Raw genomic sequence first — 24901 nt, 5'->3', positions numbered from 1 at the left:
CTGAGCTGGCTCACGGGACAAGAGAGTTCACAGCTGGGCTGAGAGGTCAATGCAGGGTGCTGATCTGGGTCCCATTCAACCACGGAGGAACGTGCTGTCGCTCTGGCCACAGCAGACAGGTACAGAGGCTTCTAATGTGGAAGCCGAGGCTGGCTCAACCTGCCACACCCAGCCCTACCTCAGCAGCAAGCCTGTAGTGGGTCTCCGACATAAGCAAGAAAGAAATACAACCCGTGCTTCCCTGGCATCCCAGGGTTCCCTGTGGTCCATTCTGACAGGCTTATACATTCTGGAAGCACAAGCCAGTGGGAGTGTCCACCTAGAATATGAAGGTCTAGATGGCGGGAAGAACACACAAGAGAAGCCACAGGACCATGGTGAGTGCCACAAGGTGACAGTGAATGTTCCTGGATGTTCTGCCTGGGAGCAGAGGCCAGCAAGGCCTTCCTCCCTTTGAAAGATTACAAGGGCATCCCTCTGTAGGATTATCTGTCATTCTTTCCACTCAAAAGTGTATGAAATGTCAGGACCCAAGGAAGGGTGTATTTGGCGCCCAAAACCACAGACACTTTGTCCTTGAGCTAAGTAAGTTCTGCTTCCTGGGAGCTGTGTTGTCTGGAGCTGTCGTCACCTGGGCAGCTGTCCAGACAGGCGACCATGCCCCTCTCCACAGGAACGTAGAAAAGCAGTCCCAAGCTCCAGAGGCTCCCGGTGCCCCAGTCACAGTAACTCAGCCCTCACTTGTGTGCCTGAGATCACAACTATCGTTAAGCCACAGTGTGAATGGTTTGCAGGGTGCACTTTCTCTTGGGGTGAGAACAGGGTGGAAATCACTGATTTAGAATACAGAGCCTGGGGTGGGGGAGGACCATGGGGGACCATGGGGGACCATGGCATGACACCCACAAAGAAATAGCTCAGAAATGATGTGGGATTAAGACCTTACAGAAAGGAAAGCAAATCCAGCCCAACGATGAGTTCTGGGAGGAGAGAATGGAGAGGAGGGACCCACATCCCACTCACTGCTTCTCAAGGGGCTACTGTGAGCCACCCAGGAGATGGGCAAGTAGCATCCTTCATATTAATAAAGTGCCCCCAAATCCACAGGGCTGTCACTTCATGATCAAATGAAAGTCTCTGACATAGGACAGTGTGGACAGCAGAGACTCACTCTTCTCTTTGGCAACTGTGCCCTGTGTAACAGGAGGACCCCCACTGGAGATAGGCCTGGGGTTAGTCTAACCCCCACTCCAAACACTCATCAGTGTCCCTCAAGGTCCCCAGAGAACCTTTGACCCCAGGTCCTGGCAACCCGTCCTTCTATTTCCCTCATCATTAAGGCTGCGGAGGCTGCACTGGCCAACATTTACCCCGTGAGAGACAGTTCCTACTCACAGATAGGAACACAGAATGGGGACCAAGGTCCACTCTTGGAGGCTATCAGGGGAAGCTTCAGAGATGAAAAGATGTCCAGGGCAAATGTAACAGTGACCTCGGAGAAAGAGGAACATCAGTGACTGGCAGGGACAGCAAGAACAGCCCCATGCCCTAAGGCTCTAAGAGCAGGCAGGCACCATCCCAGGTACCAAAGACCTGAAGTACTGCAGACAGGAAATTCAGAAAATGCCTTTGCCGCCATACAAGGTGCACTGAAGGGGTGTCCCTCACCTCTCATTTGCTGGTGGTCTATCCTAGACTTGGGTCTTAGAAAGTCTGAGGAGGGTTGGGGCCGGGCTCAGTGAGGGGCAGGACAGACCATCGTGGACTCATGGCGAGACCCAGAGATAGGAGCAGGTGTGTGTGTGTGTGTGTGTGTGTGTGTGTGTGTGTGTGTGCAAAACCCCAGCCTAGGAAAGAACATGACCTTGTGACACAGAAGTGACTGTGTTTCCTTATAGCCAAACAGCACACCTGAGACACCTGCCTTCACAGCCGAGAACACACCCTCCGGTCACAGCTCAGGGCAGCCCTGGATCTGGGCATTGTGTGACCAGCCCGGAACTGAAGGAAGCCACAGACGAACAAATTCTCTGCATCTTGTCTTACTGTATCAGAGTCCCACAGCTCCAGTTCAAGGCTTGGCTACATTCACAGAACCTCCTGTTGACATCATTATAACCCTCCACTCCCTTCCAACAGTGCTTGCTTTTACATCTCGGAGTACAGACATCATCCTAAGGGGAAAAGCCACTGGGCCATCACCACCCTCCTACCTTGTTGTAGTACTGCACCAACACCGAATGCCACCGCCCGTCACTCACACCGCCAGGGACCTGCGGGGTCACCGTTGTCGTGGTCTCACCTGCACAGAGAGAGATAGGTTACGGGACCTCCAATCAGGCTTCCAGGCCGCAGGGTAGACACACTGCTCAGAGAGATTGGCTGTGTGCCCTTTTCTTTGGCAGGGCCACCACTGGAAGCCTTCCCCCGCCCAGCCCCCTAGATCAACGGCTTTAACCTGAAAGGTGGAGTTAGACAAGACTGGCCCCTCTCACCCCCCACCCCCACCCCCTCGTCCCATATCTGTGCCTGCCTGGTCCTCACATGCCGGTGTAAGTCACCATACAAATTTGCAGGTGCGTTGCTATTATTATTATTTAGATTTTGATTTTACGTATATGAGTGTTTTGCTTCCATGTATATATGTGTACCATATGTGTGCCTGGTACACACAGAAGGCAGAAGAGGGCATTGGGGAGCCTGGAACTGGAGTTATGAACAGTTGTGAGCTGCCACATGGATGCTGGGAACTGAGCCCAGGTCCTCTGCATGAACAGCAAGTGCTCTTAACTGCTGAGCTATCTGTCTCTCTCTCCCCATTACTGCACTGATTCTGATTCAGGGAACAGGCTCTGTGTGGCATTAGCACTACAAGCAACGCTGCAACCACATCGACATCTTCCTGTACTCCGATTTATTCCAGAGGCCAGATTCCTAGACGCAGAATTAGGGTTGGAAGTGTGAGCAGCTAGGAGATGCTGGGAAGACAACGATGAACTTAAGCCATCAAGGGCCTTGGGAGGTACACCGGCCATGACGGGAGGCCCCACCTGCGGAGAACGTGAGCTGCAGCTGCTCGTCCACAATCTCCAGGGCGATGAAGTCATGCTTCTCGTTGAAGCGGCCGTTGTAGAGCAGCAGGGCGTTCCTGTCCTGGGTGGCAAACCTGTGGGCGAGCAGCGTGTCACACAGTGAAGGACCCCGGGGAGCGTGAAGATACACGGGGGTGACATGGCCAGCCAGGGGAGTGAGCACGGGGTGGGGGGGGGTCGTGGTTCAGGAAAGAATCTGCCCAGCACTCTTATCACGGGAGATCCTGACGGCCCACCAAACCTGAGGCACACTCTGGAGCCTCGGCGAACGTGGTGACGGTGGCCCGAAGAGTGTGAAAAGACTCCATGTGGGGCGGAAAAAGGGACTGAGTGGGATGGAAGCTTGTGGGTCAAGCATGAGGATCAGAGTGCAGATTCCACAGACAAAAGGCAGACAGGAAGAGGTAGCCGCCTGTAATCCCAGCACTCAGGAGGCAGAGATAAGATTCTCAGCGTCTGCTAGACTATCTGAAGTTGGTGTGCGCTGGGTCTAGTGAGGGACCCTGCTTCGATCAATATAATGCAGACTGATTGGAGAAGGCATCCACTGTCTCTCACACACAGAGAGAGACAGAGACAGAGAGGGGGGAAGGGAGGAAACATGTTCAAAAGGATGACACAGCCTGCATACCAACTAGAAGCGTGTCTGGGTGCAGAACACACGTAATTTATCTTATCCTACAGAGCAAATGAGACCCCAAGATGTTCCTTTATCACGGATGTCTCTGCATGGGCACGTGCCACGTCTCTAAGCCTCTTGGACCTGTGGAAGCATCTGATCCTGGACTCTCTGTGTCCAGGTTAACCCCTCCTACATGGTGCCTCCCTGGCAAGCACCATCCGTTGCTAAAGAGAGAGAACTAGAGACGGGGCCCAGGGTTGAGGGGAGGGTGGGAACAATGCAAGTGAAATGAGGAAAGACAGAAATAGAAACCAAGGCTTGAGGGGCTAGAGGAGAAGGAGCCAAGAACAAAGGGAATGAAAGGCAGCTGGGAGTGGGGCCCACTTGGGAGCCCCAGCACTTGGCAAACAAAAACTGGAAAAAGGAGACAGGCCATGACAGAAACCACCTGAGACAAGGCAACCCAGCCGGGCTGGGCAGCTCTCTGCAGTAAGAGGGGCCTCAGCCGCTTCCAGGATGTGTGCCCCAGGAAACTATGTGACCGGAGGGCCTCTGGGGGAACTTTCTGTCTTTTTGTGGCGTTGAGTTTTAAGGCAGTTGCCAAAAGTCACCACAATGCATGCGACTGTGAGCTGCTGGCCACACCAAGGTGGGAGGCATCCATGACTATACCCCAAAGTTCCATAACCCCAGCTCACACCCATCATACAATACATTCACCAGGGGACACAAGACTCCTCTGATGTGGAAGGGGGCTATTCACGGGGTTCTCTGTTGCAGGTACCATGTCACAGGGGAATCCCACAGCAGGGCCCTTGCTCTGCAGGCTTGTGTCATAAGGGGCAGCCTTCTGGCTGGAGAGCGGAGTCTTGGCACAAAGGGGCAAACAGAACAATCACCCCAGCCTGGCTATGCAGGGCTCGGTGTGTACTGTGCCAATAGGCAGACACTGTTCATTTTATCAGGCAAGTGGAAGGTGGGGGGACAACAGTGGGTGTCAACTCCCGGCACCACCCCACATCCTTAGACCTCCCTACCACACACCAATGGGGGGGGACCTCGTTGGCCCATGGTACATGAGAGAGGAACAAGAAGTCACTTGTGCGTGGTCATGACACTGCTGGTGGGCTTCTTTAGGACAGAACTCAAGGACAGGCTACTGCTCTGTCCGTCCTAAGAGGTCTGTCTGGTCCTCGGCAGGCAGCTCTGGGAAGAAAGAGGCTGTGGAGTAACCCACACAGAGGACAGAGAACACCATGCTCCTTTCTGGGAGAGCATGCTACTGCGCACACAAAAAACACTCAGTGGAAACCTCGCCCTCTTCGACTTACCTAGCGGAAATCCTCAAAATGGAAATCCTAGGTTTTCTTTTAACTGAGCAACTGTTATGGACTCACGCTGCCTAGAATCCAGTTGAGTTCATTTGGTATTTTGTGTGCATGTGTTTGTACACGTGTGTGCAGGAGCATGTGTGCACATGTGGTGGGGGCCAGAGGCTGACGTCAGGTGTCTTCCTTCACTCTTCGCACATTAGATTTTGAATAAAGGTCTCTTGCTGCACCCGGAGCTCACCAATTCAGCTAGACTGGCTAGACGGCAATCCCTAGAATCCTCCTGTCTCTGCCTCTCCAGCTGCAGGAGCACATGTATGTGCTACTATGCCCGGCCTTCTACATAGGTGCTCGGGATTTGAACTCACGTTTGCATGCAAGCAATTTAACAAGTAAGCCATCTTCCCAGCCCCAGATAATAGATTCAAAAAATTTTAAGTAACATCTAAATTCTTCTGGGGGAGAAGATATAGACGGCACACAGTCAGCCTGTTATAGATCAGGGTCGGGGCTAGGGATTTGGGGCCTGAGCAGCCTGCCTTTTGACACACTTGTGGGAGGTCAGATTCCTGGGCCTGTGGCCACTGGCCACTGAGATGTCTGGCTGGTGGGCTGGACCAGAGGAGCCAGGTTATTTTCCAGGCCTGGGAGGGGGGTTCCCTCTCAGTAGTCTCGGTACGGACAGACAGTCTGCTGCCACTGTGCTGAAATCACCTCCCCCGTCAACATCTCGGCAAACGGCCCTACCCTGGGCAGCTGGCAAGGCCCCTCAACCACCCGGAAAGCTGAGGTATCCCCTTCCCAAGGGGTGTCCACACGCCCAGGCTGCACTCACTCCAGGGAGACGGTGAAGTGGAAGCGCTGCCTCAAGCCTCGGAAGGTCACGAAGGACTGCGGGGGGAAGCTCCTCGTGCTGACCTCACAGTAGGGGTGCTCGTACTCGCCGGGCGGGCACACACAGTGGAAGCCTCCGATGAGCAGGTTCACACAGGTGCCCCCGTTCTTGCACACTCCGCTGGCACAGCGGCCCGAGCGAACGTTCACCTGGCAGTGCTCCCCTGGAGAAGAAAGCGGAGGTCACACAAAGGCTGTCGAGGTTTGCTTTTTTTCCTTTTTTAATTTTTTTTTTTTCCTGTAATAAACACTGACCAAAAGCAACTCGGGGAGGAAATGGTTTATCCCAGCTAGTGCCTGTCATGGAGGGAGATCAGAGCAGGAACTTGAGGCAGGAACCCAGAGGCAGGAGCTGAAGCAGAGGCCATGGAGGAGTGGTGCTTAGCGGCTTGCTCTCCAGGGCTTGCTCAGTGTGCTTTCTTATAGAGCCAACAGTGGGCTGAGCCTCCCACGTCAATCATTAATCAAGAAAATGCCGCTGATGGGCAGATCTAATGGAGGGTAGCTCCTCAATTGAAGTTAGTTCCTCAACTGAAGTTCTCACTTCCCAGGTGACTCCAGTTTATTTCAAAGTACCAGCCAGCACAGAGACGGAGAGCCAGTGGGCTGGGAATGTCGCCTGAGACACACAGTTGTCTCTCACATAATGGTGAGAGATGGCTCAAGTCAGGAAGCTGGGATGCCGCAGTGACACCCCACCCCTGGCTCTTTGGCAGAGCTCGCTGTCCGTTTGCACATCCACAGGTGCTTCTCCCTAAACATCAGGAACACCCTCCTCTGAAGGTGACGGCAAGGTGATGGATTACAGGGCTAAGTATCCCCTGGGAGTCCTTTCCTACTGAATGTGTCTAGGCTGGGTCCCCCTGAGTCCCAGGCTGCTGCTTCTGTAGCCCAGAGGACAAATCTGCTGAGACAGAAGGTGGCAGGAATCACTGACCCACTACACATCTTCACAGCCATGTAAGCCCCCCACAGAAGTGTTCTGGTACCAGGCCAGGCCAGACTCAGGTCAGGAGGGCCTGTGCCCATCCGCCCACACCGGTTCTGCATTAGCTGAGGTGGGCCCAGAGAAACAGGGGCCGAGAGGGGCTGTCGGTGTGCAGAGGTAAGGAAGGAGCAGCCACTGCGTGGCGTTTGCCTGTCTCAGGTCTACCGAGGGGAGTACTTCATCTCCCAGCCACTCCTGGATCCCAGGGCCCTGCCCGACATGGCTCCGAGCTTGGCCGCCCCGAGTTCATGTGCTCTGCATGAACACCTGTACACTTACAACATCATATACCCAGGTCACACGCTCAAACTCCTATAACCTCACATATATGCTCACATGCACATGTCTGTACATACACCATTACATACACCCATGGTCTCAGACTCAGCCTCACACACATGCACATACCTATAGCCACAGCTCTCCTCACAAAGTATATACTTATGTACTACCCTACACACACACACACACACACACACAGACTCACACATGCCAGCCAGTGCTCACAGCCTTCTATGCAGCCCTCCTGAGTGGCCATCATTGATTTTGAAGTTTCAACCGAAGATCTCTCTCTTCCTTCAGACACTTTAAATTCTTTCCCCCTCAGGAGCTTTACTGTATTCCAGGTTAGCCCATGAGCAGTCAAGCCCAGCACCTTCTGTGAGCAAAGCTGCCTGAGAGACACTCTGGTCTTATGCTTACCAAACCGTGAAGGCAAAGGGCCCTGCCGTCACTTTGCCCACAGCCAGGGCCTGGGAGTAGTAGACCTTGGAGGATCTAGGCTCCAGGGATTGTCTAAACTTTCCCAGCAGAAGGGAAAGACATCCCTTATTCTAGAAGATCCAATCTCCAGCCCCGCCTGGCCACGGGATTACAATGGGGAAACCCAGTCCTGTCACTTGAGCATGGGGTTCTCTTCCTTGCTTGGAGCTCAGACATTCCTCTCTAAGACCCAGAAGGGGCCTTGGGGGTATCTAGTCCCTCTACCGCTTTATCTTCTAAAGACCCTGAAAAAGAAGAGGGTCTACCCTAAGTCCTGCATGACTTCATCTCAAGGGTCTGGCTACATCTAGAAAGACCTGGTTTCCCAGTGAGGCCACATTCTGGGTTCTGTGTAAACAGGATGTGGAGAGCTATCAGTCTACACAGTGTCCCTGTCTGCTCCAGAACTCCTCTTTCCAGTGTGGCCTCTGCAAGAGCCAGGCTCTGAAACTATGGAGGGGCTTCCCAGGCTATGTTTCAGCCCTCAGGGGATGGGCCTCCACAGACTTCTCTTCCCCTCCCAAGCAGAACGGAGTATAGCTTTGGCCCAGGGAACAGCCTACCCAGTTTCAGCCTACAGCAGTTCCTCTCAGTCCTTCCAAACAAGCCCACCTCACCCCTCACCAACTTCCTCCCATCTCCTGACACCTCTAGTTCAGACCTCCCTCCCCCCTCCAGCCTGTTCCCCGCTGGGTCCCCCCATCTAGGGTAAGAGTTCTACCATCTGCCCAGGGAGGCAGGCTTTGAGTCTTAAAGCCACCAGCACCCCGTTTACCCTCACCCACCTCAACGCTCCTCTGCCCTGGGCTCCCATACCCATACCCATACCCAAGCACCCCAAACATGCACCTTATACCAGTTCCATTGACTCACAACACCACTTGCTTTGCCTACGACACCAAAGACGGCTTCCCATGGTGCTGGTCTCTGTCGCACTGGCTTAGCACCCCATCATGCCCCTGTCCCTCAAAAGCACAGGCCCAGCTCATCTGCCCCACGCTCTTGGGTCTAACATAGCCACACTGCTCCTTCCTGCAGGATCCCAGGACCCCAGGACCCCTAGTGTGTCACTACAGAGGGCTTGTAGCTGTCCAGTCACTGATGATGAAATCCAGCGATGGCTGATCTGAGGTCCCTCTCCCTCAGTTTCCGAAGGCCACCCTGTGTCCACACCCCAGGCCTACCCCTGACTGTGGCTCACCTGCAGGAGCTTTCACTGCTTTCTGAGCAGGGTCAGGACCCAGAATCTCTCCCAGCTCTACCTGCAGCACCACTACATGGGAGCATGGGGTGGGGGTGCAGCGACGGGTTTTGTTTTAGGGCCCAGTCTGAGAACATATGGAGCACAGTGGGTGCCTTGCGTGTCAGGGTGCTGGACCCGTGCCCATAGTGAGGGGGCGTCTGGGGAGAGCGGGGTATGCAGCAGGTACTGGTGAGTGCCTGTGGGATGAAATCACACGACGCTTCCCAGATCCGAGGCAATGATTCATGCTTGAGCTTCATCCATGAGCTTACAAAGCGGACATCATCCGTCCACGGATCCAAGCAGTGTGGGAAGATATTGGTAAGAAGGCTTAACTGTAGGGTTAAATACAGCACTTCTGTATGAGGCATTATGAGCTGTGGCCACTGAACTTCAGGTGAACCACACCAGCCTCATCTCTGGGTTCTTTCCTCTGAGTCAACTCCAGGTCCTTGGGAGCCAACCCAGGGTCTGCTCCGACGCTCCCGAGAGAACACTGGTCACAGCAGCCATTCCTGCCAATGCGCCAGAGCTGCATCCTGGCTCACTGAGGCCCTTCCTCGCCCTTACCTTCCACGTGGCTGCAAGTGGTTAGTCGGCTGTCCTGGGGTGGGGTAGGGATGTCCAGTTTACAGTGTGCGCTTCCAGCACTGCCAACAAGGAGCCGCCAGCCTGACCGAGCAGCACGCACGCTTGAGACCTGTGCTGTGATGGTTTCTAATTCTGCAAGCCATCTTAGCCGAGGAGAACGGGTCAGAGTCTGTGAGTCCTGCGGCCTTGATTCTCTCATATAGCAACTGTAAAGGACTGCTTGGCTTTGGTCTTTTCCTTTTAATGTGTGCGTATGTGCACGTATGCTCTGTATATGCATTTCTGTGTGTGCATGTGTGTTTCTGTGTGTGTGTGTTTCTGTGTGTGTATGCTCTCTGTGTGTATGTGTTCCTGTGTTTGTGTGTTTCTTCCTCTCTCTGTAGTATGTTTCTGTGTGTTTCTGTGTGTGTGTGTGTGTGTGTGTGTGTGTGTGTGTGTGTGATCTGTGGAGAACAGAAGAGGGCGTTAAGATTGTCTGGAGCTAGAGCTGCTGGCCATTGTGAGTCACTGACCCTCGTATTAGGAATGGAAAGTCTAGAAGAGCAGCAAGTCCTCTCTTTTAACCACTGAGCCACCGATCCATCTTTCCTTTCTTGCTTGCTTGCTTTTTCTATGGGCACTGGAGTCAAACTCAGGTTGTCAGGCTTGGTTGGTGGCAGTGCCTTTATCTGCTGAGCCCCTTCTGACCTGTCATTTTTCTTCTTGAAACAGGGTCACTCTATGGCCTAGAGCTCTCTATCTTCAGCCTTCTGCCACACCTATCAAGCAATGCCATTTTGATGAAATAAATCTTCTCAGGGCTTACTGTCATGATTTCACTCCGTCCTTTTCTAGAATTTCATGGCTCAGAATCTGGCATTCTCTGAACAGCCAGGTGTGCAGCTCAGAGTCAGATGCTGCTGAGTCATCCTCAGCCCTGGAGCACACCTACCCACGTTCCTCCTGCCTCACCATCTCATAGGCAGCCCCTTCATCCACACCGAGGTAAGGTTAGCTTGGGCAACCTGATCTCTGAGCTCAATAATGCATGGAGCGTGCCACAAGGTCCCTGGCCCCTGAGGGACACTGGCCTTAGCCCAGTTAAGACAGGAGACATATACACCCACACAGAGAGACTGCAGAGTGCAGAAAACACCCCAGAGCTGAGGCCAGCCCAACCCTTTGTATCATGCATGTCCCATCATTCAATAAATTCCCTATACAGATGTGGGTGGGTAATGTCTTTTCTGCCCAGAGACTCAAGCTGGTACTGTCAGAACCACTGACCCTCCAACTGAGCAAAAGCCCTGGTATCACAGGACATAGGCAAATAGGTTGCCTGTCATAGGTAGGAGCCGGTTGGTAAGTGAGAGTAGTTGGAAAGTTTTTGACTCAGAAAGGAGGCCCAAGGAAGCCACAGTGCAGAGGGTAGTCACATTCAGTTTTGGGGAGGAGATGGAGAGCTGCTGGCTGTGAGACCCATTTCAGTGCACCACACAAAGGAGCAGGGACCAGTGATGCAGAAGGCCTGGCCCAGCTTCGGAGGAGCACAGCTCCCAGACCCTCAAGACTTTCAAGAGGGCAGGATGTGCTCTCCCAAAGGGAAGGGCAGGCAAAGTTTTGCCAACTTAAATTTTTAACTAAATAAAAAGAGATAATCCTTTCTCCTTTAGTAAACATTTAACGGCTTTAAACTAGAAAAACTGGAATTTCCAGAGGCACCGAGATCGAAGCTCAGACCCAACACACAAAAGACACATGTGGAAGCTGGAGGTTTGGGCAGGATCAAGAGTCTGCAGGATGGGTGGAGAACACGGCAAGGAAGGGAGTGGGGGCTGGGGAGGGGTCACAGATCATTCAAAGTCAGATCATAAACACTGAGTCCTAGAGAGGCCTGAAGCCCCATCAGATCTCAGGTCCTTAAAGGAAAATTGTGTCCTAGCAAAGAAGAGGCAAGCCACTGCAAAGCTCAGTACAGATCAATATAGAAGCTCCATTACCACAGGAAGTGCTGTGGTGGGCAGAGTGGCTCTACAGGGCACTGAAAGGCATGTGTCCGTCAGAAGTGACCAAGCAATAAGCATGCTAACCTACCTTTCCATGTCTCCACTCAGTCATACCTTTTTCTACCCAAGTTACCAAACATCCATCTCCATCTACCCATCCTCCCTCCATCCATTGATCTATCTATCCTTCCATGGATCTATGTACCCACCATCTAATCATCTACCTGTCCTTGCTCTACCCACTGGTCTATCTATCCCTTCATCCATCTATCCATCTCTCTACCCATCCCTCTATACACACAGCTATCCATTCTCTCACCTATCAAACATCAGTTCAGGCAACGAATTGCCAGTCATGGGATACTTTAAGACACTGAGGTTACAAGAATGAACTTGAAACTGCTATTTTCCACTGTGGAGTCTCTTAAACAGGCTTGAATGTTTAGGAAAATAAAATAGATGTGCTAAGAGTCTTAAAGCAGATACAAGAGGGATGAGGAACCTAGGAACAATGTGGGGGTGAGGTAAAGAGAGGGTGTGGCTAGGTGGTGGGGCTCAGGCAGAGCAAACCCTCAACACCTCAGAGGGTTGCGAGGCTGCATTTGGACCTGGGACCATCCCCACTAAGCCTATAGATTCTAAGTAGGTCTGAGGAAGAACCTCCAGGCTCTGGCACACCCGTGTGTAAGCACACACAGGGTACCCACACATATGCAAAATAGTTCCCACCACAGATCAGCCTCTGGCATGCCCACATGTATAAACACACACACACACACACACACACACACACACACACACACGTGCGCGCGCGCGCAAAATAGTTCCTACAATAGACCAGACTCTGGTACACCCACACCACATATACACACCCAAACACATGCAAAATAGTTCCTACCACAGACCAGCTGAGGCCCTCTTCTGGTACCACACAACAGCCTCCCGCCCCTAGTAACCCTCAGCCCAGCAAGCAGAGGCGTGAGAGAGGGCGTCCCACAGCCCTGCTTTGCAAAGAAGACCACAGAGACCAGCAGACATACAGGACTAACCACTGATACTTGCTCTCTGGCTGTTACCAAGGCCACACTGAGGGCTGAAAAATGCTATGAGCAACATGGAAAGCAGTCACATCACAGGCCAGACAGTGCCATCACCAGACAAGCTCCCTTCTAGGCGGGCCTCGGTGCACTGTGCCAGATCACACAGCTGCCAGGATAACCTACACTGGCATCAGTGGCATGCCGTCTGTATGTAGTCTGCAGGGATGGGTCTGGAGCATGTAAACATCCAGAATCGGCCTTCAGAATTCACTGTAGGAGGGTATCAGGAGATGGTGGTTCGGGTCTCAAGCCTTCTATAAAACCAGCAAAGCACCACTGCTAAGGGCAGAGGTTCACTGTCCAAAAACCAGTCAACGGCTCTTGCTTTGCTGACTATACTTCTATCCTGGATGCAGGGAGACCAGTCTCTCTTGCCAGGGAGCCATCTCAAGTGCCTGAGAGGTTGGGTGAGGGACTAGACCTCACTTGGCAAATGTCCTGGACTGCTGCTGTCACTCTAGGCCATGACTCCTCCTCCAGGCAACTGTCACTCCAGCCTCACCCCCCCCAACTCCCCATCCACCCTGCCCCAGGCCCTCTCTTCTTCCCCACTCCAGGCAGACTGCCAGGTTCTAGTCTGTCCTCCCTTCCCCCCAGGGAGTTTCCAGCTCCACTTGACTTTCTCACCTCCCAGGGGCTGAAGCCTAGTCTTTCAGAGCCATAAGCTCAGGTAGCCCAGCCCCTCCCTGCTGGCCAGGCTACCCAGAAGGTCGCAGCAAAGAGGCCAGACACCTGCTACAGCTCCTGGGAGAAAGGGGTTGAGGAGGTGGGAGCAGGAAGCCCTGAGGCCAGGAGAGGCCACAACACTGGGGCTTATCCAGGGTCCTGTCTCTTTCTGATGACTTCATTTCTTTGAAGCAAATTCTCAGAACTCCAGTCACACCCATTTTTTTTTTAAATATATAAATAAAAACCACATTCCAGTGGCAAAGATCTCCACCCACCCACACTGCTCCCTACAGTGAGAAGCCACCTGCCTGGCTGAGGGTTGAGACCTGCAGTGCCTGAGGGGGCAACGGGGGTGTCTCTGCTCTCCGAGCAAGCGGCTCCCAAAGGGTCCTGTACTGCAGTGACATTTAGAACATGCTCCCCCCCCCCCCCCGCCATGGGATAAAACCACCTCTGGGGCCTTGAAGCCACTGGGCTGGGAAAACCAGAAGATAATCCGTCCTGATCCCTAGAGCTGAGAGTAAAGACCTGGAGATTGAAAAACTGTGACCCAGAGGCAGGTGGACCAAGTAACCACATGCAATGTGCTTTTTGTAGATGTTAACGAACTTTACACAGTGTTCTCAACCTGTGGGTCAGATATCCTGTACATCAGATATTTACATCACTACCCATAAAGTGGCAAAATTACGGTTGTGAAGTAGCAACAAATAATTTTACGGTTGGAGGCAGTCAACGCAACATGAGGAATGGGTCACAGCATTAGGAAGACTGAAAAAAACCGTTTTAACACAATTATTGTTTAAAAAATAGTGAGAGATGGAGAGAGAGAGAGAGAGAGAGAGAGAGAGAGAGAGAGAGAGGAGAGAGAGCATGCTCCAGTGAAGAAGAGGTCAGAGGAAAACTCTGTGGGGTTGGCTCCCTCCTTCCGCCTTGACATGGTTCTGGAGATCAAACTCAAGTTGCCAGGCTTGTGTAAGAAGCGCCATTGCCCCACTGAGCCACCTCGCTGGCCCTTCAGCACAATATGTAACAGTTGTTGTCAGACAGAGGCTATGGAGACATCGAGACAGAAGGAAAGGGGAAGGGAGGGAAGAAGAGAGAAAGGGGGGGGACAGAAACAGAGACAGGAGGGAAGGAGGGGCAAGGAAGGGAGACTTAGAGACTGGGAGGCCTTTGTCCTATGGTTGTGGGGTCTGGCTGGAAGTCTGAGTTACACAGAATTACCCAGGACACAGATGACACACGTATACCCGCACCCTGGTGTGTCAGTCTTCAGGAGCCTCTACCCAGCCCCAGCAGGGATGCTGAAGCCCTCCCTTAGCACTCGACCCGCCCCCACACACGGGTGTGCTGAGGAGACCCTCCCTTGAACAGGTCTTGTGCAAACTTCTTGCTTGGAGGAATGCCTTCATAGCTCTTGTTCTGGCCCCTGTGGTCTCAGGCAAGACAGAGGGGCTTTGTCTGATGCCATGGAGAAAATGGATGGGGCGGAGACTGGTAGAGGGTTGCATTCCCTGAAGTCCTCTGGGGTCACCATTCGGGTCAGAGGCCCAGTTTCTCCAGAGCAGCTTGACGGTCAGAGCTCCACAGTGGCATTAAACAGAGGGGACAGCCCAGCCTTGGACACACACTGAAGTCACGGGGTCTGCTGGCTCTCTTATCCCCTCAGTAAATTTTTGCTGACAGCCTAGCAGATGTGCCAGGTGCTGGTGGGGCCATAGGTAGTAGCCACAAAGTTATGAACCCAAAGAAGATTGCACCCTCCATCTGAGAACTGGGCTGCTCTGCAGACTGAGGTCCATGAGATGAAGGTCACCCTGGATGACTGGGACAAGAGACAAAGCCATCATGGGATCCTGTGGGAAGTTAGAGTGTGGGATTCGAGGGCAGGTGTAAAGGGCAACACAGGTTGCTCCAGAGGCTGGCAAGAAAGCAGGCTCTCCACCGGAGCCAAGAGGAGGCAGACTTGGCCAAACCTTCAGTTTAGACCCTGAGGCCCTCCCCATCCTCAAGTGATGACCAGCAGCTCTCTGGCACAAACTGGGTGCACAGAGACGCCCACAACCTAGGTGAGGGAAGCTAGGCCCCACTTCACCAATGGCAGAGACATCCAGTACAGGTCTGACCAGACACTCTCTTTCTATTCCTTATTCTCCTTCCTTCCTTCCTCTTGCCTTGGCCATCTGCAAGCTGACTGATAGGCCTCGGACCACTCTTGCTTCTGGTTTGGACCCCTGAGGAAAGCCATGCTCAAGAAACTGCCTCTTAGCTGGAGTGCCCCTGACCTAGGCAGATACTTGACCAGTAGGTAAGCAAGAAGCGTGAGGGGGCATGGTAAGTTATGTTCCCTCAAAGTGACAGTCTGGCACTGCCTAAGTCTGGCACCAGTGAATAGGACCTTATTTGAACATAGGCTCTTGTGGGTATAGTCAAGTTCAGAGGAAGTCATATTAGACCAGGGATAGAGTAATCCAATGGCTGATGTCTGCATAAGAGAGATATTTAGACCAGGGCACAGGAAGCACATACTGTGAAGAGGTGTAGCCTGCAGCAACACAGCTGTAGGCCAAGCAGCCAAGAAGCTGAGCACTCATCCTTGCATCCTTCAGGAGGGGCACCTCCTTGGGCATACCCCCACAGTGGCCTTCTGACCTTCAGAACCATAAAGGGACATGGCTCAATTGTCTTAAACTCACCCATGGTTGTTTAGTAGCATAGGCTGTGTAGATCCCTTACCTAAAATACCTGGAAGGCCAAGTATGGTAGCCTAAGCCTGAAATCCCAGCACTCAGGAGACTGAGGCAGGGGAACCATGAGTTCAAGGGGAAGAAAGCAAGTCCGGGATCAAAAGGTTTTCGACACCTAATTCTTTCTAAGTTTTGGAACCTTTGCATATAAATAACGAAAGAGATCTTGGGGGTAGGTACCAAGCCTAAGCACAAACTTCATTTACAGTTCACATGCGTCTTTTACATGTAGCCTGCAGGTAATTTTACACAAAATTTTAAACACACCTGCGTTCTGACTGCAACTCATCATGTGAGGTCAGATGTGGAATTTTCCACTCCGGCATCGTGTTGCTGCATGCAAAGTTTTGGATTTTGGAACATTCCAGATTTCAAAATTCGGGTTAGGAAAACTCAACCGGAGTGCTGTTCCTGCCAGCCACAAAAGGATGGATGTGGCATTAGTGCCAGGGTCAACCTGGTGGCCAGTCAGCTGTGCCCGACACTTGCTCATGAGGGTCAGCCCCCTTCAGTCCTAGCTTTGGGGGTTAAAGTTCACAGACGAAATGGGCTTCCAGGCTGGGTCTGCCCATACCTGGTTCCCTAAGGAGAGGACTTAGTGAAAACCAAGGTCACCCAGAAGTGCGGCGACACTCAGCTTTAGGACGGCACAGGAGAGAAAGGCTGCGTGTTGCCACCCAGGCTGTGGATAGAGCCAGAGCAGCAGGTAAGTGCGCAAGGACTAGAGGAAAAACGTCATGTCTCCTCCAAAGTCTGAAAGCGTTCGCCACTCTGGCTGAGATTTTAATTACGGGCAACGGAATGATTCTCGCTTTAACTGGTAATTATCCCCCCACATTAAGAACTAATGTCAGAGTGCTAGGAACCACTCCCAGTGCAGTTGACCTGTTCCCTGCCGACTTCAGCACTCCGGGCACCCTCCTCCCTGTGCACCCCGTGGCTCCTCTGCAGGACCAGGACATAGTTCAAAACCAGTGCGCCACACACCGTGGGACTTTCTGATGGGGGCACCAGGCACATTAGTGTTCCCCAGGGTGATAGGCATACCGGCACTCTATTCTAAACAGCCACTGGAGCCGGATAATGTCAGTATTTACCACAGCGGCAGAGGAGGACCAGCGTTTACTTTAAAACTGTCCCCACAAGCAGACAGGTGATAGAGTCACGCATTTCTCTGACCCCGAATCTACACAAAACATCCTCAGCTTCAGAGGGCCCTGGAGGGTCCTGCGGCCTGGAGAGGCTCTTAAAGCAAGTGTGTGTGTGTGTGTGTGTGTGTGTGTGTGTGTGTGTGTTTGTCGGAAGGGGTGCTGGGGGAGCCGGTACAAAGTTCAAAGTGAATACCACTGAGGGTCCCTTAAGCCCTAACTCCTCCTAGGAAGCACCCATCACTACTCCATGTACAGGGGGCAGAAGCACTCATGGCCCAGGGCTGCGGCTGCAGCTTTGTATTCTGCAGCTGTGCAAGCACCATTTGCTTGGATTTGCTGAAACACGCTCTGAGTGAGGACAAGCAGGAAGAGCTGGGGGTGGGGGACTCTAAGAACAGGGTTCAAATTAGGGGTCAAGAATGAACTTGACCTAACAAAAAAGTTTCACCCATGGACGCGTCTAGGAAGGACACTCAACGTTACCTGTTAGCTGGGATGGTGACCACCCCCTCCAGTCCCAGATCTGGACGCTGCTGAACTACCCTGCTGACATCAAAGCTGTCATTCAGGAATGCGCTCCAGGGGAGATGTTGATCTGTGACGATTAGGTAGCTATTCCCAGGTCTCCCTAAAGTGGAGAGGGGGCGGGGGTGGGGATCCTAGAAATGCCCAGGAGCATTCTGAGTCCCTACTCAGTTCGGAGCTTGGCCACAGGCCCAAAACTTAAAGGACCTTAACGACCAGGAAGGGACCCTGGAGACAGACAGGATCCTGTCTCTTCCCACTAAGCACCAAAAGCAGCAAAGGTATCGCTCTGACCACAGCATACAGCAATGGCAGGTGCAAGGATGCGTCTCCAGCCATGTGGGGGAGGAGCAGCTCTCCCCGCAGGGTCCCATATGCACAGTGCCTCTGCCTCTGCCCCCCACAGATCATACACAGCAGTGGGGAGGTCACCAATGCCCAGCAGAGAGACACAGGGGTGAGCATGCAAATTCAGGGAAACCCACCCCGAGAGTGCTGGAGCACTTGGGATACAAAGGTCAGTGTTCTGGAAGGGCCAGCACAACCTGAACATGGAAGGCAAGGGGCAGTTGGACGTCCAGGCTGCAGCCCTGGGGCAGGGAAACAACTTTCTACCAGAGAATCTAAAGTGCTCACTACGAATAAGCTCCAAGTCACTGCTGGCTGGGGACACAGACATGAGGATGAGGGAGTCTGCCCTGTGGTAGAACAGTGAACAAAGAGGGCGTGTGAGAAGTTTAAGGAAGAAACCTAAAGGTTTCCACTGAGAGGGTGCGGAGAAAACAAAAACAAACACAAATTCTCAGAGCCTTCCCAAAGCACTCAACAGTGGATTCAGGGAAGGGCACAGGATATTCAGATGGACAGGAGGGATACCCTCAGACAGGAAAGACTGCAGACCAGGAAGCTAAGAGATGGGGGTGAAGAAACTGAGTCAGGAGGAGCAGCGTGGCAGTCTGTGGCCACTTAAAAGAGCATTTAACAAAACAAAACAGTGTTGTCCCCCCCCCCATCCCACCCCAACGAAGACTGAGAACCCAGGGGTGGAAAACAAGCTTGTGTTTGTTTATGGGCTCAAAAAGTAATGTTTGCTTATTGGGGGGGGCATGTGTAGAGGCCAGAGGAGAATTCGTTAGAGGTTGGTTCATTCCTTCCGCTATGTGGCTACCAGAGATCAAATTCAGGTCCGTAAGCTTGGCAGCGAGTGCCTTTACCCACTGGGCCATCTCACCAGCGGGATTGAGAAATTAATACTTCCCAGCATGCATCCAGTGCCCACATCTGAAGTCTCCTGTCTTGTTCCTTTCCAACTATGAGATAGTTGCTGAACCCAAGCACAGTAGCAGTATAGAGATGTATCTGTAGGGACACGCCATAGCTTCCCTTTACAAAACCCATGGGATCCAGGTGCTTCGGGCTGGGCACACCTTTACTGCCAGGATGGATTCAGAAACTCAGAAGAGCTATCTAGAATGTGTCCCCCATGAATCCTGTGAGCTTTTCCTGACATTAATTGATGCCTTCCTTCTGTGGGCTCCTGCTGAGCCTCCTGTCCTGCAACACAGGAAGCCAAGGGCTCTCAGCACAGTTGGGCCAATTCCAACCTCACCGTGAGGAGGCCTAGAGCTGGGGCTCAGCTTACCGGGAAGCAAGAAATTAAAGCTGTGTGACGACAGCGTTGCTTTTATGAGCACAATTACCTCCACGCAAAAAAGCGAGCGCTTCAAAGGCAACACGGAGGAGAGGGAAGGAAGGGAATCGAGGAGAGGTAATCAGTCTTAATTAGTTTTATCTCTAGGGAAATAGCACGATGCTTTCAGTTCCCAAAGAGAATCAAATTAGCCTCGTGCCAATCACCACATCTCACTGAGATGACAGATGTGGCCACTGTCCCTTTATCATCCTTCTTGAAATGATGACTTCGCTGATGAAGGGGAAATATGAGAGCCTCAGAAGTCAGTTGATTGCATATAATGGGTGTACCGTCATTGCAGGGGAGCCGAGGATCCATAGATCCCCAGCGACCTTGCCTACCTGATGCAGCATGGTGTCTCTAACAGGTCAGCTAGGGTACCCCCAGGGATGAAGCCTGGTGCAGAGGCTGTTACAGGGTCCCCTGCTGATGAGGAAAAAAATGGGAAGGGTCCTAAATATCAATTAAAGAAAAAGCATCAAGTGCCTGGGTCACTTGCCCACACAGGGGAAAAAGTATGACTGAACGAACATTGGTCTGGTATACAGCAAACGCTCTGTAAATGTCTACAGCAGGTGCCCAGCTCGGTAAATGTCTGTGGCATGAATGGGCATGATGGATTCCTCCCTCAACAGTGGCCTCAGCTTCTCTCTCTGAAGCAAGAGTCTACAAAGCTTTCCACATAATGCCATATGACAGGGAGGGACTGGGGAACAAGCTGGCTCATCCTGGTGCTTCTGTCAGGAAAAAGCCCTCCACGAAGTTAGCTGGGTCTCAGAAGACACCCTGAAGCCTGGCGGGTTTAAAAAAGGAAGGGAGGCTATGACTACCTGTATCCTGAGCACAGAATAGACTTGGCTAAATTCAAAGAAGGGAGGAGAGGCAGAGGAGGGGAGCCCCTATAAGCATACAGACAGACAGATAAACAGTCATACACACACACACACACACACACATACATGTACAGTACACATACACACACACTTTGCCCAGCACTTCAGATGCACACCAACCATCAAGGACTCTCCTAGACCCCTGCCTTCTTCCTTCCAGCTCACCGCCAGGTACCTGAGAGGTAGGAATCTGGGATCAGCACTAGCCAGACAGCAGGAAGAACTGCCCACATCCTGTTGGCAGTCAGCCACAGACAGGGAGGGGAACAGTAGAGGGGTGGGCAGCCAAACGTCCTTCTCCCTCCTCCACCTTTCCAGACAATAACCAGCTTGCGATGCCGACACGCTGACAGACCAACCTGGCATCCCATCTCATGGGCCGTGAAGCTGTCCAAGTGGCGTCCCCTCCTCCTCCACAGACCCACGGAGAGCATGCTCTCCGTGCTCACTGCCTAGGTGTGCTCTCTCTCTTCCTGCCTCCCCTCCCCACCTGCTAAGACCTAGAAGATAAGCACAGTGAATATGTGCTATGTGCCAATAAGATTCCTACCTAACAGGACAGAGATTCCTGGGGTGTTCATACTAAAGTCCTTAATCACAGATTGAAGGATCTCCGAGTCACCTCTGGTATATATTAAGTCCCACCTAACCTCAGGGAACCTTCCAGAAAAACGGTCTGGTCAGCACAGGACCTATTGGGGAACTGGTTTTCCAAGTAGGCTGTAACTGTACAGAACATGGGATCAAAGACCAGAATGAGCTTTGTGGGTGACAGTGTTGTTTTATGCTGCTCTCAGATGCCTCTTTATTTGTTTATTTATTTTTTTAAAGTGGCATTGGCTGCGTTCAGAGACTGGTCAGGACAGGCTGAGTTAAGAGTATCTTCAGAGGCGGAGAGAGGTGAATTAGCCTTTGTAGCCATGAGGTATGACTAATAAAACTGTCAATTTCTTTCAGGACCCAGGGGGTTAAAGGCCCAGGATTTTTACCCTAGCTGCACAGTTCGATACTAACCAGTTAAACTGGGAATCTGGAATAAAGGGCTTTAATTTTAAATCCACTCACCCCTAGCTGAGGCAGGAGGATTGGCATGATTTCAAAGCCAGGCTAGATTTTGGAGCCAGACCCTGTCTCAAAACAATAGAACTCACTTAGATGTATACATTGTATCTGATGCATTTGGGTATCAAAAGCAGGTCTCACCTAGAGCCACCCTCCTAAAATCCTCATGAAAGGGGTGACACAAGTCCCCCAAGAAGGTGAATGAGGCCAGGGAGGCTGGCAGCAAGCAGCTTCTCTTGCTAGCAAAGAAAACTGCCCCCTGAGGATATCTTAAAGTGCATGGAGACAACGCTCGAGTTAGTCCTCTTACATCATGCCTCTCCGAACCCACAGGAAACCCTCACACCTCACACGTACACCGTGAGTCTCTGCGCAAGCAGAGGGCAGCCCCTGGCAGCCTGTCCCACAGGCTCCAGACACTTACCAGTGAAGTCCTCGAAGCACTCGCAAGTGTAGCCACCCTCACGGCTCCGGCACCGGCCGTTGGCCCCACACGGACTCGAGTAGCAAAGGTCAATTTCCGTCTCGCAGTAGTCCCCGGTGAAGCCTGGTGGGCAGCGGCAGCGCAGGCCAGTGATGGGATGGATGGGCCGGAAGAGCACTGTGGTGGAACTGATAAAGGGCGCAGAACTGTCAAACCTGAGCACGGACACGCACTTCATGTAGTTCTCGCAGGGCTCCCTCAGGCAGATGTTGTCATCAAAGGGCAGCACACGCTGGGCAGAGATGGTGGTCAGCAGCGTCCGGTTCAGGTAGATCTGCTCCTGCAGGTCCTCCGACGGGAAGAAGCGGCCACGAGCACCACCGGGGAGCAGCGCCGAGAAGGTGACGTTCAGGATGTTGGAGCTGACGTCTGTGTCATTCTGGATGTTGAAGACGAAGATATCGTCCTTGGTGGTGGACAGGACCGTGGCCACCCCTTCTACAAAGAGGGACAGCAGTGGGGACAGGAACTTCTCCTGCGACATGTTCTCCAGGCGGACAGTGATGCTGTTGGTCAGCATGTCATCTGTAATGATGGTTACACGGAGAGTGCAGAGAGCTGTGACGCTGTGGATGCCATCTGTGGGACGCAAGGAGACCTGCGAGTTATTAGGATGCCCAGGACAGGAAATGCACCTACAACCCCCACCAAGAACAGCCCTTAGACATACTCAGCAAAGGAGAAACCAACCTGGGTATCCCCATTCTCACTCCCTACACTTGAACGCCTCCTCCTCCGGCCCTATTCTCCTGCTGCCACTGTTGCCACACCCAGCATTCCAATCACAGCTCCCAGCATGCCCCTTTCTTAGAGAAACCCTCAGTGGCCCCAAACCGCAGAACAGGGTACTCCAGAGGTCATGCTGATTCAGCCCTTAGCATCTCCTCATTCACATACTTCACTCCAGATATGTGAGACCTCGATCCTGACTGTATCCTTTCTATTCCATCCCAGAAACCTGGACATCTTATCCTGCCCCGACCTCTCCCCTCCCCACCAAAATTCTTCCCATTATCCCCCATTCGGTTCAAGCCCCACCAACAGGTCAGCACCGGTGTCACCAGGGAACAGCTCCACCCAGTGTGCCATGCCATGGCTTAACTTATCTGAGCCTTATCCACTTGAATCTTTAACATGGCCAGTGTGCATGTAAAAAATGTAAATCCAGCATCCAAAAATGCTGGATAAACACTGCTTTATAAGGGTACTAAGAGCTTCATCTGTATCCACTTCAGAAATGCCAAGGTAATAGGACCATCTGTGCCTCTCCCCCCCCCCCCCCCCATGGATTGTATCCCTCTGAACTGATCAGCACAGAAAGGCCAATGTTAAGTATGGTCCGAGGGAGCCAAACTCAATCCCACGCTGGAAGCAGATCTTTGCAACATCATCTACATGGTACTAGTTTTATAGGGATGGAAGGGGCGAGATAAAAGCAGTCATGGAGACTTGAGCCACGGCTCCAGAAAGTGACTGAGGCCAGGGAACCATGTGGCAGAAATGGAAGTCCTGCAAGGAGCCTCTAGGATGCCGTGCATGAAGCTGTGAGGATGAAGGGTAAGTTGCAATGGAGGCCCTAAGATGTTAGAAATGAAAGAACCACGGATGTCCACTGAGGATGGCTACGGGGATGGAGTGGAAGTGGACCAAGAGAGAGATTACGTGTACTGTGGACAGCAGGGCTGGCGATGCGAGGCCACCTTAACCCTTTGGAGCCCAGATGATTCTACCACAAACCCTATAAGCTAGACTCAGAGTTGAAGGATCTAGAGCATCAGTCTTGCTTTGGTCCAATCATTCCCTGTTGCGTCTCCATTCTTCCCTTTTGGAATGGAATGTTCACACTGTGTCATTGTATATTAGAAGTACATAACTTGTTTCTTGATAGTTCCAGGAGTTCATGGCTAAGGGATCACTGGAGTCTCCAAAAAGATTCCTCTGAGCCAGGTGGTGGCAGCGCACTCCTTTAAACCTAGCACTGGGGAGGCAGAGGCAGGAGGATCTCTGAGTTCTGCATTTGAGGCCAGCTTAGTTTACAAAGCAAGTCCCAGGACAGCTAAGGTTATACAGAGAAACCCTGTCTCGAAAAACAAAAACAAGAACAAAACAAAAAACAAAAAGAAGAAAGAAAAAAGAGAAAAACAGAGAGAAAGTCTATACTTCCACTTTTGAACTGTGTTGGAATTGTCCAAAACTATGGGGATCTTTGAGGTTAGACTGAATGCATTTTACATTACCAGACGGTCACAGACCTATGGGAGAAAGGAGTTGAAGGTTATGGCTTTTAAGTGACATGTTGTAGTGTCAGATTGATAGGGGTAGATTTGTGATAGGTTCCTTTGGTTGGGTTTTTGTTGTTGCTGTTTTTTGAGACATGGTTTCTCTGTAGCCCTGGCTGTTCTGGAACTCGTTCTGTTCCAGTTTGAGGTTAGCCTCAACTCAGAGATCCACCTGCCTCTGGGATCTGCCAAGGGCTGGGATTAAAGGTATGCGCAATCACTGCCCAACTGGACTTGTGATAGTTCTGGACTTGTGATAGTTGATATTGTCGACTTGACAGTATCTGGCTGACCTGGAAGCCAAGCCTTGTTATGTGTGTGTAAAGGATTACATTAGATTAACTGAAGGAAGGAAATCTCACCCTAAAATGGAAGGCATAAAAAGGAAGCAGCAAGTTGGACACCAACTCTCCTCCCTGCTTGCTGACTACAGACGCTCACCAGCCAACACTGGTGCCAGCTGCCAACATACCTGCCCCACTGTGATGGACTGATAGTCCCACAAGCTGTGAGCCAGAATAACCTCCTCCTCCCTTAAGAAACAGAAGGTCACAAAATGGCAGACACTGTATGCACCATAAACACACTGTGATGGCAGGTACTTGGGATTCCAGAACCAAGTAGGAGGACCTTAGCTGTGAACAGAAGCACAAAGCAGGAGACAGGTGTATGAGGGGCTGACCATGGAGTCGTCAGGACATCCATGGTGACTGGTGGCTCCCAGGCATAGGACACCAATGGAAGACTCATTCTAGGTGGCTTCCTCCTTGCCTCGCCTGTCCTGAAA

The 24901-nt window shown here is 52.1% G+C and overlaps 1 protein-coding gene across 3 annotated transcripts in view; it reads right to left on the bottom strand.

Annotated features, from left to right (window-relative positions):
• Celsr1 (cadherin EGF LAG seven-pass G-type receptor 1) overlaps nucleotides 1-24901 on the bottom strand; it is a 128993-nt gene that overhangs the window by 50933 nt on the left and 53159 nt on the right. For all 3 annotated transcript variants that reach the window (XM_060388870.1, XM_060388869.1, XM_060388868.1), the window contains exons 2-5: nucleotides 21776-22414; nucleotides 5881-6103; nucleotides 3051-3166; nucleotides 2214-2302 (exon numbers count right to left, since the gene is read on the bottom strand). In XM_060388870.1, coding sequence (XP_060244853.1) covers nucleotides 2214-2302; nucleotides 3051-3166; nucleotides 5881-6103; nucleotides 21776-22414 — 1067 coding nt within the window. The remainder of the gene's footprint in view (nucleotides 1-2213; nucleotides 2303-3050; nucleotides 3167-5880; nucleotides 6104-21775; nucleotides 22415-24901) is intronic.

Source organism: Meriones unguiculatus, chromosome 8 (assembly GCF_030254825.1).
Source record: "Meriones unguiculatus strain TT.TT164.6M chromosome 8, Bangor_MerUng_6.1, whole genome shotgun sequence".
Lineage (NCBI taxonomy): Eukaryota > Metazoa > Chordata > Mammalia > Rodentia > Muridae > Meriones > Meriones unguiculatus.
Note: the sequence above shows the minus strand (reverse complement) of the source record. Positions and strands in the feature narration are given on the sequence as shown.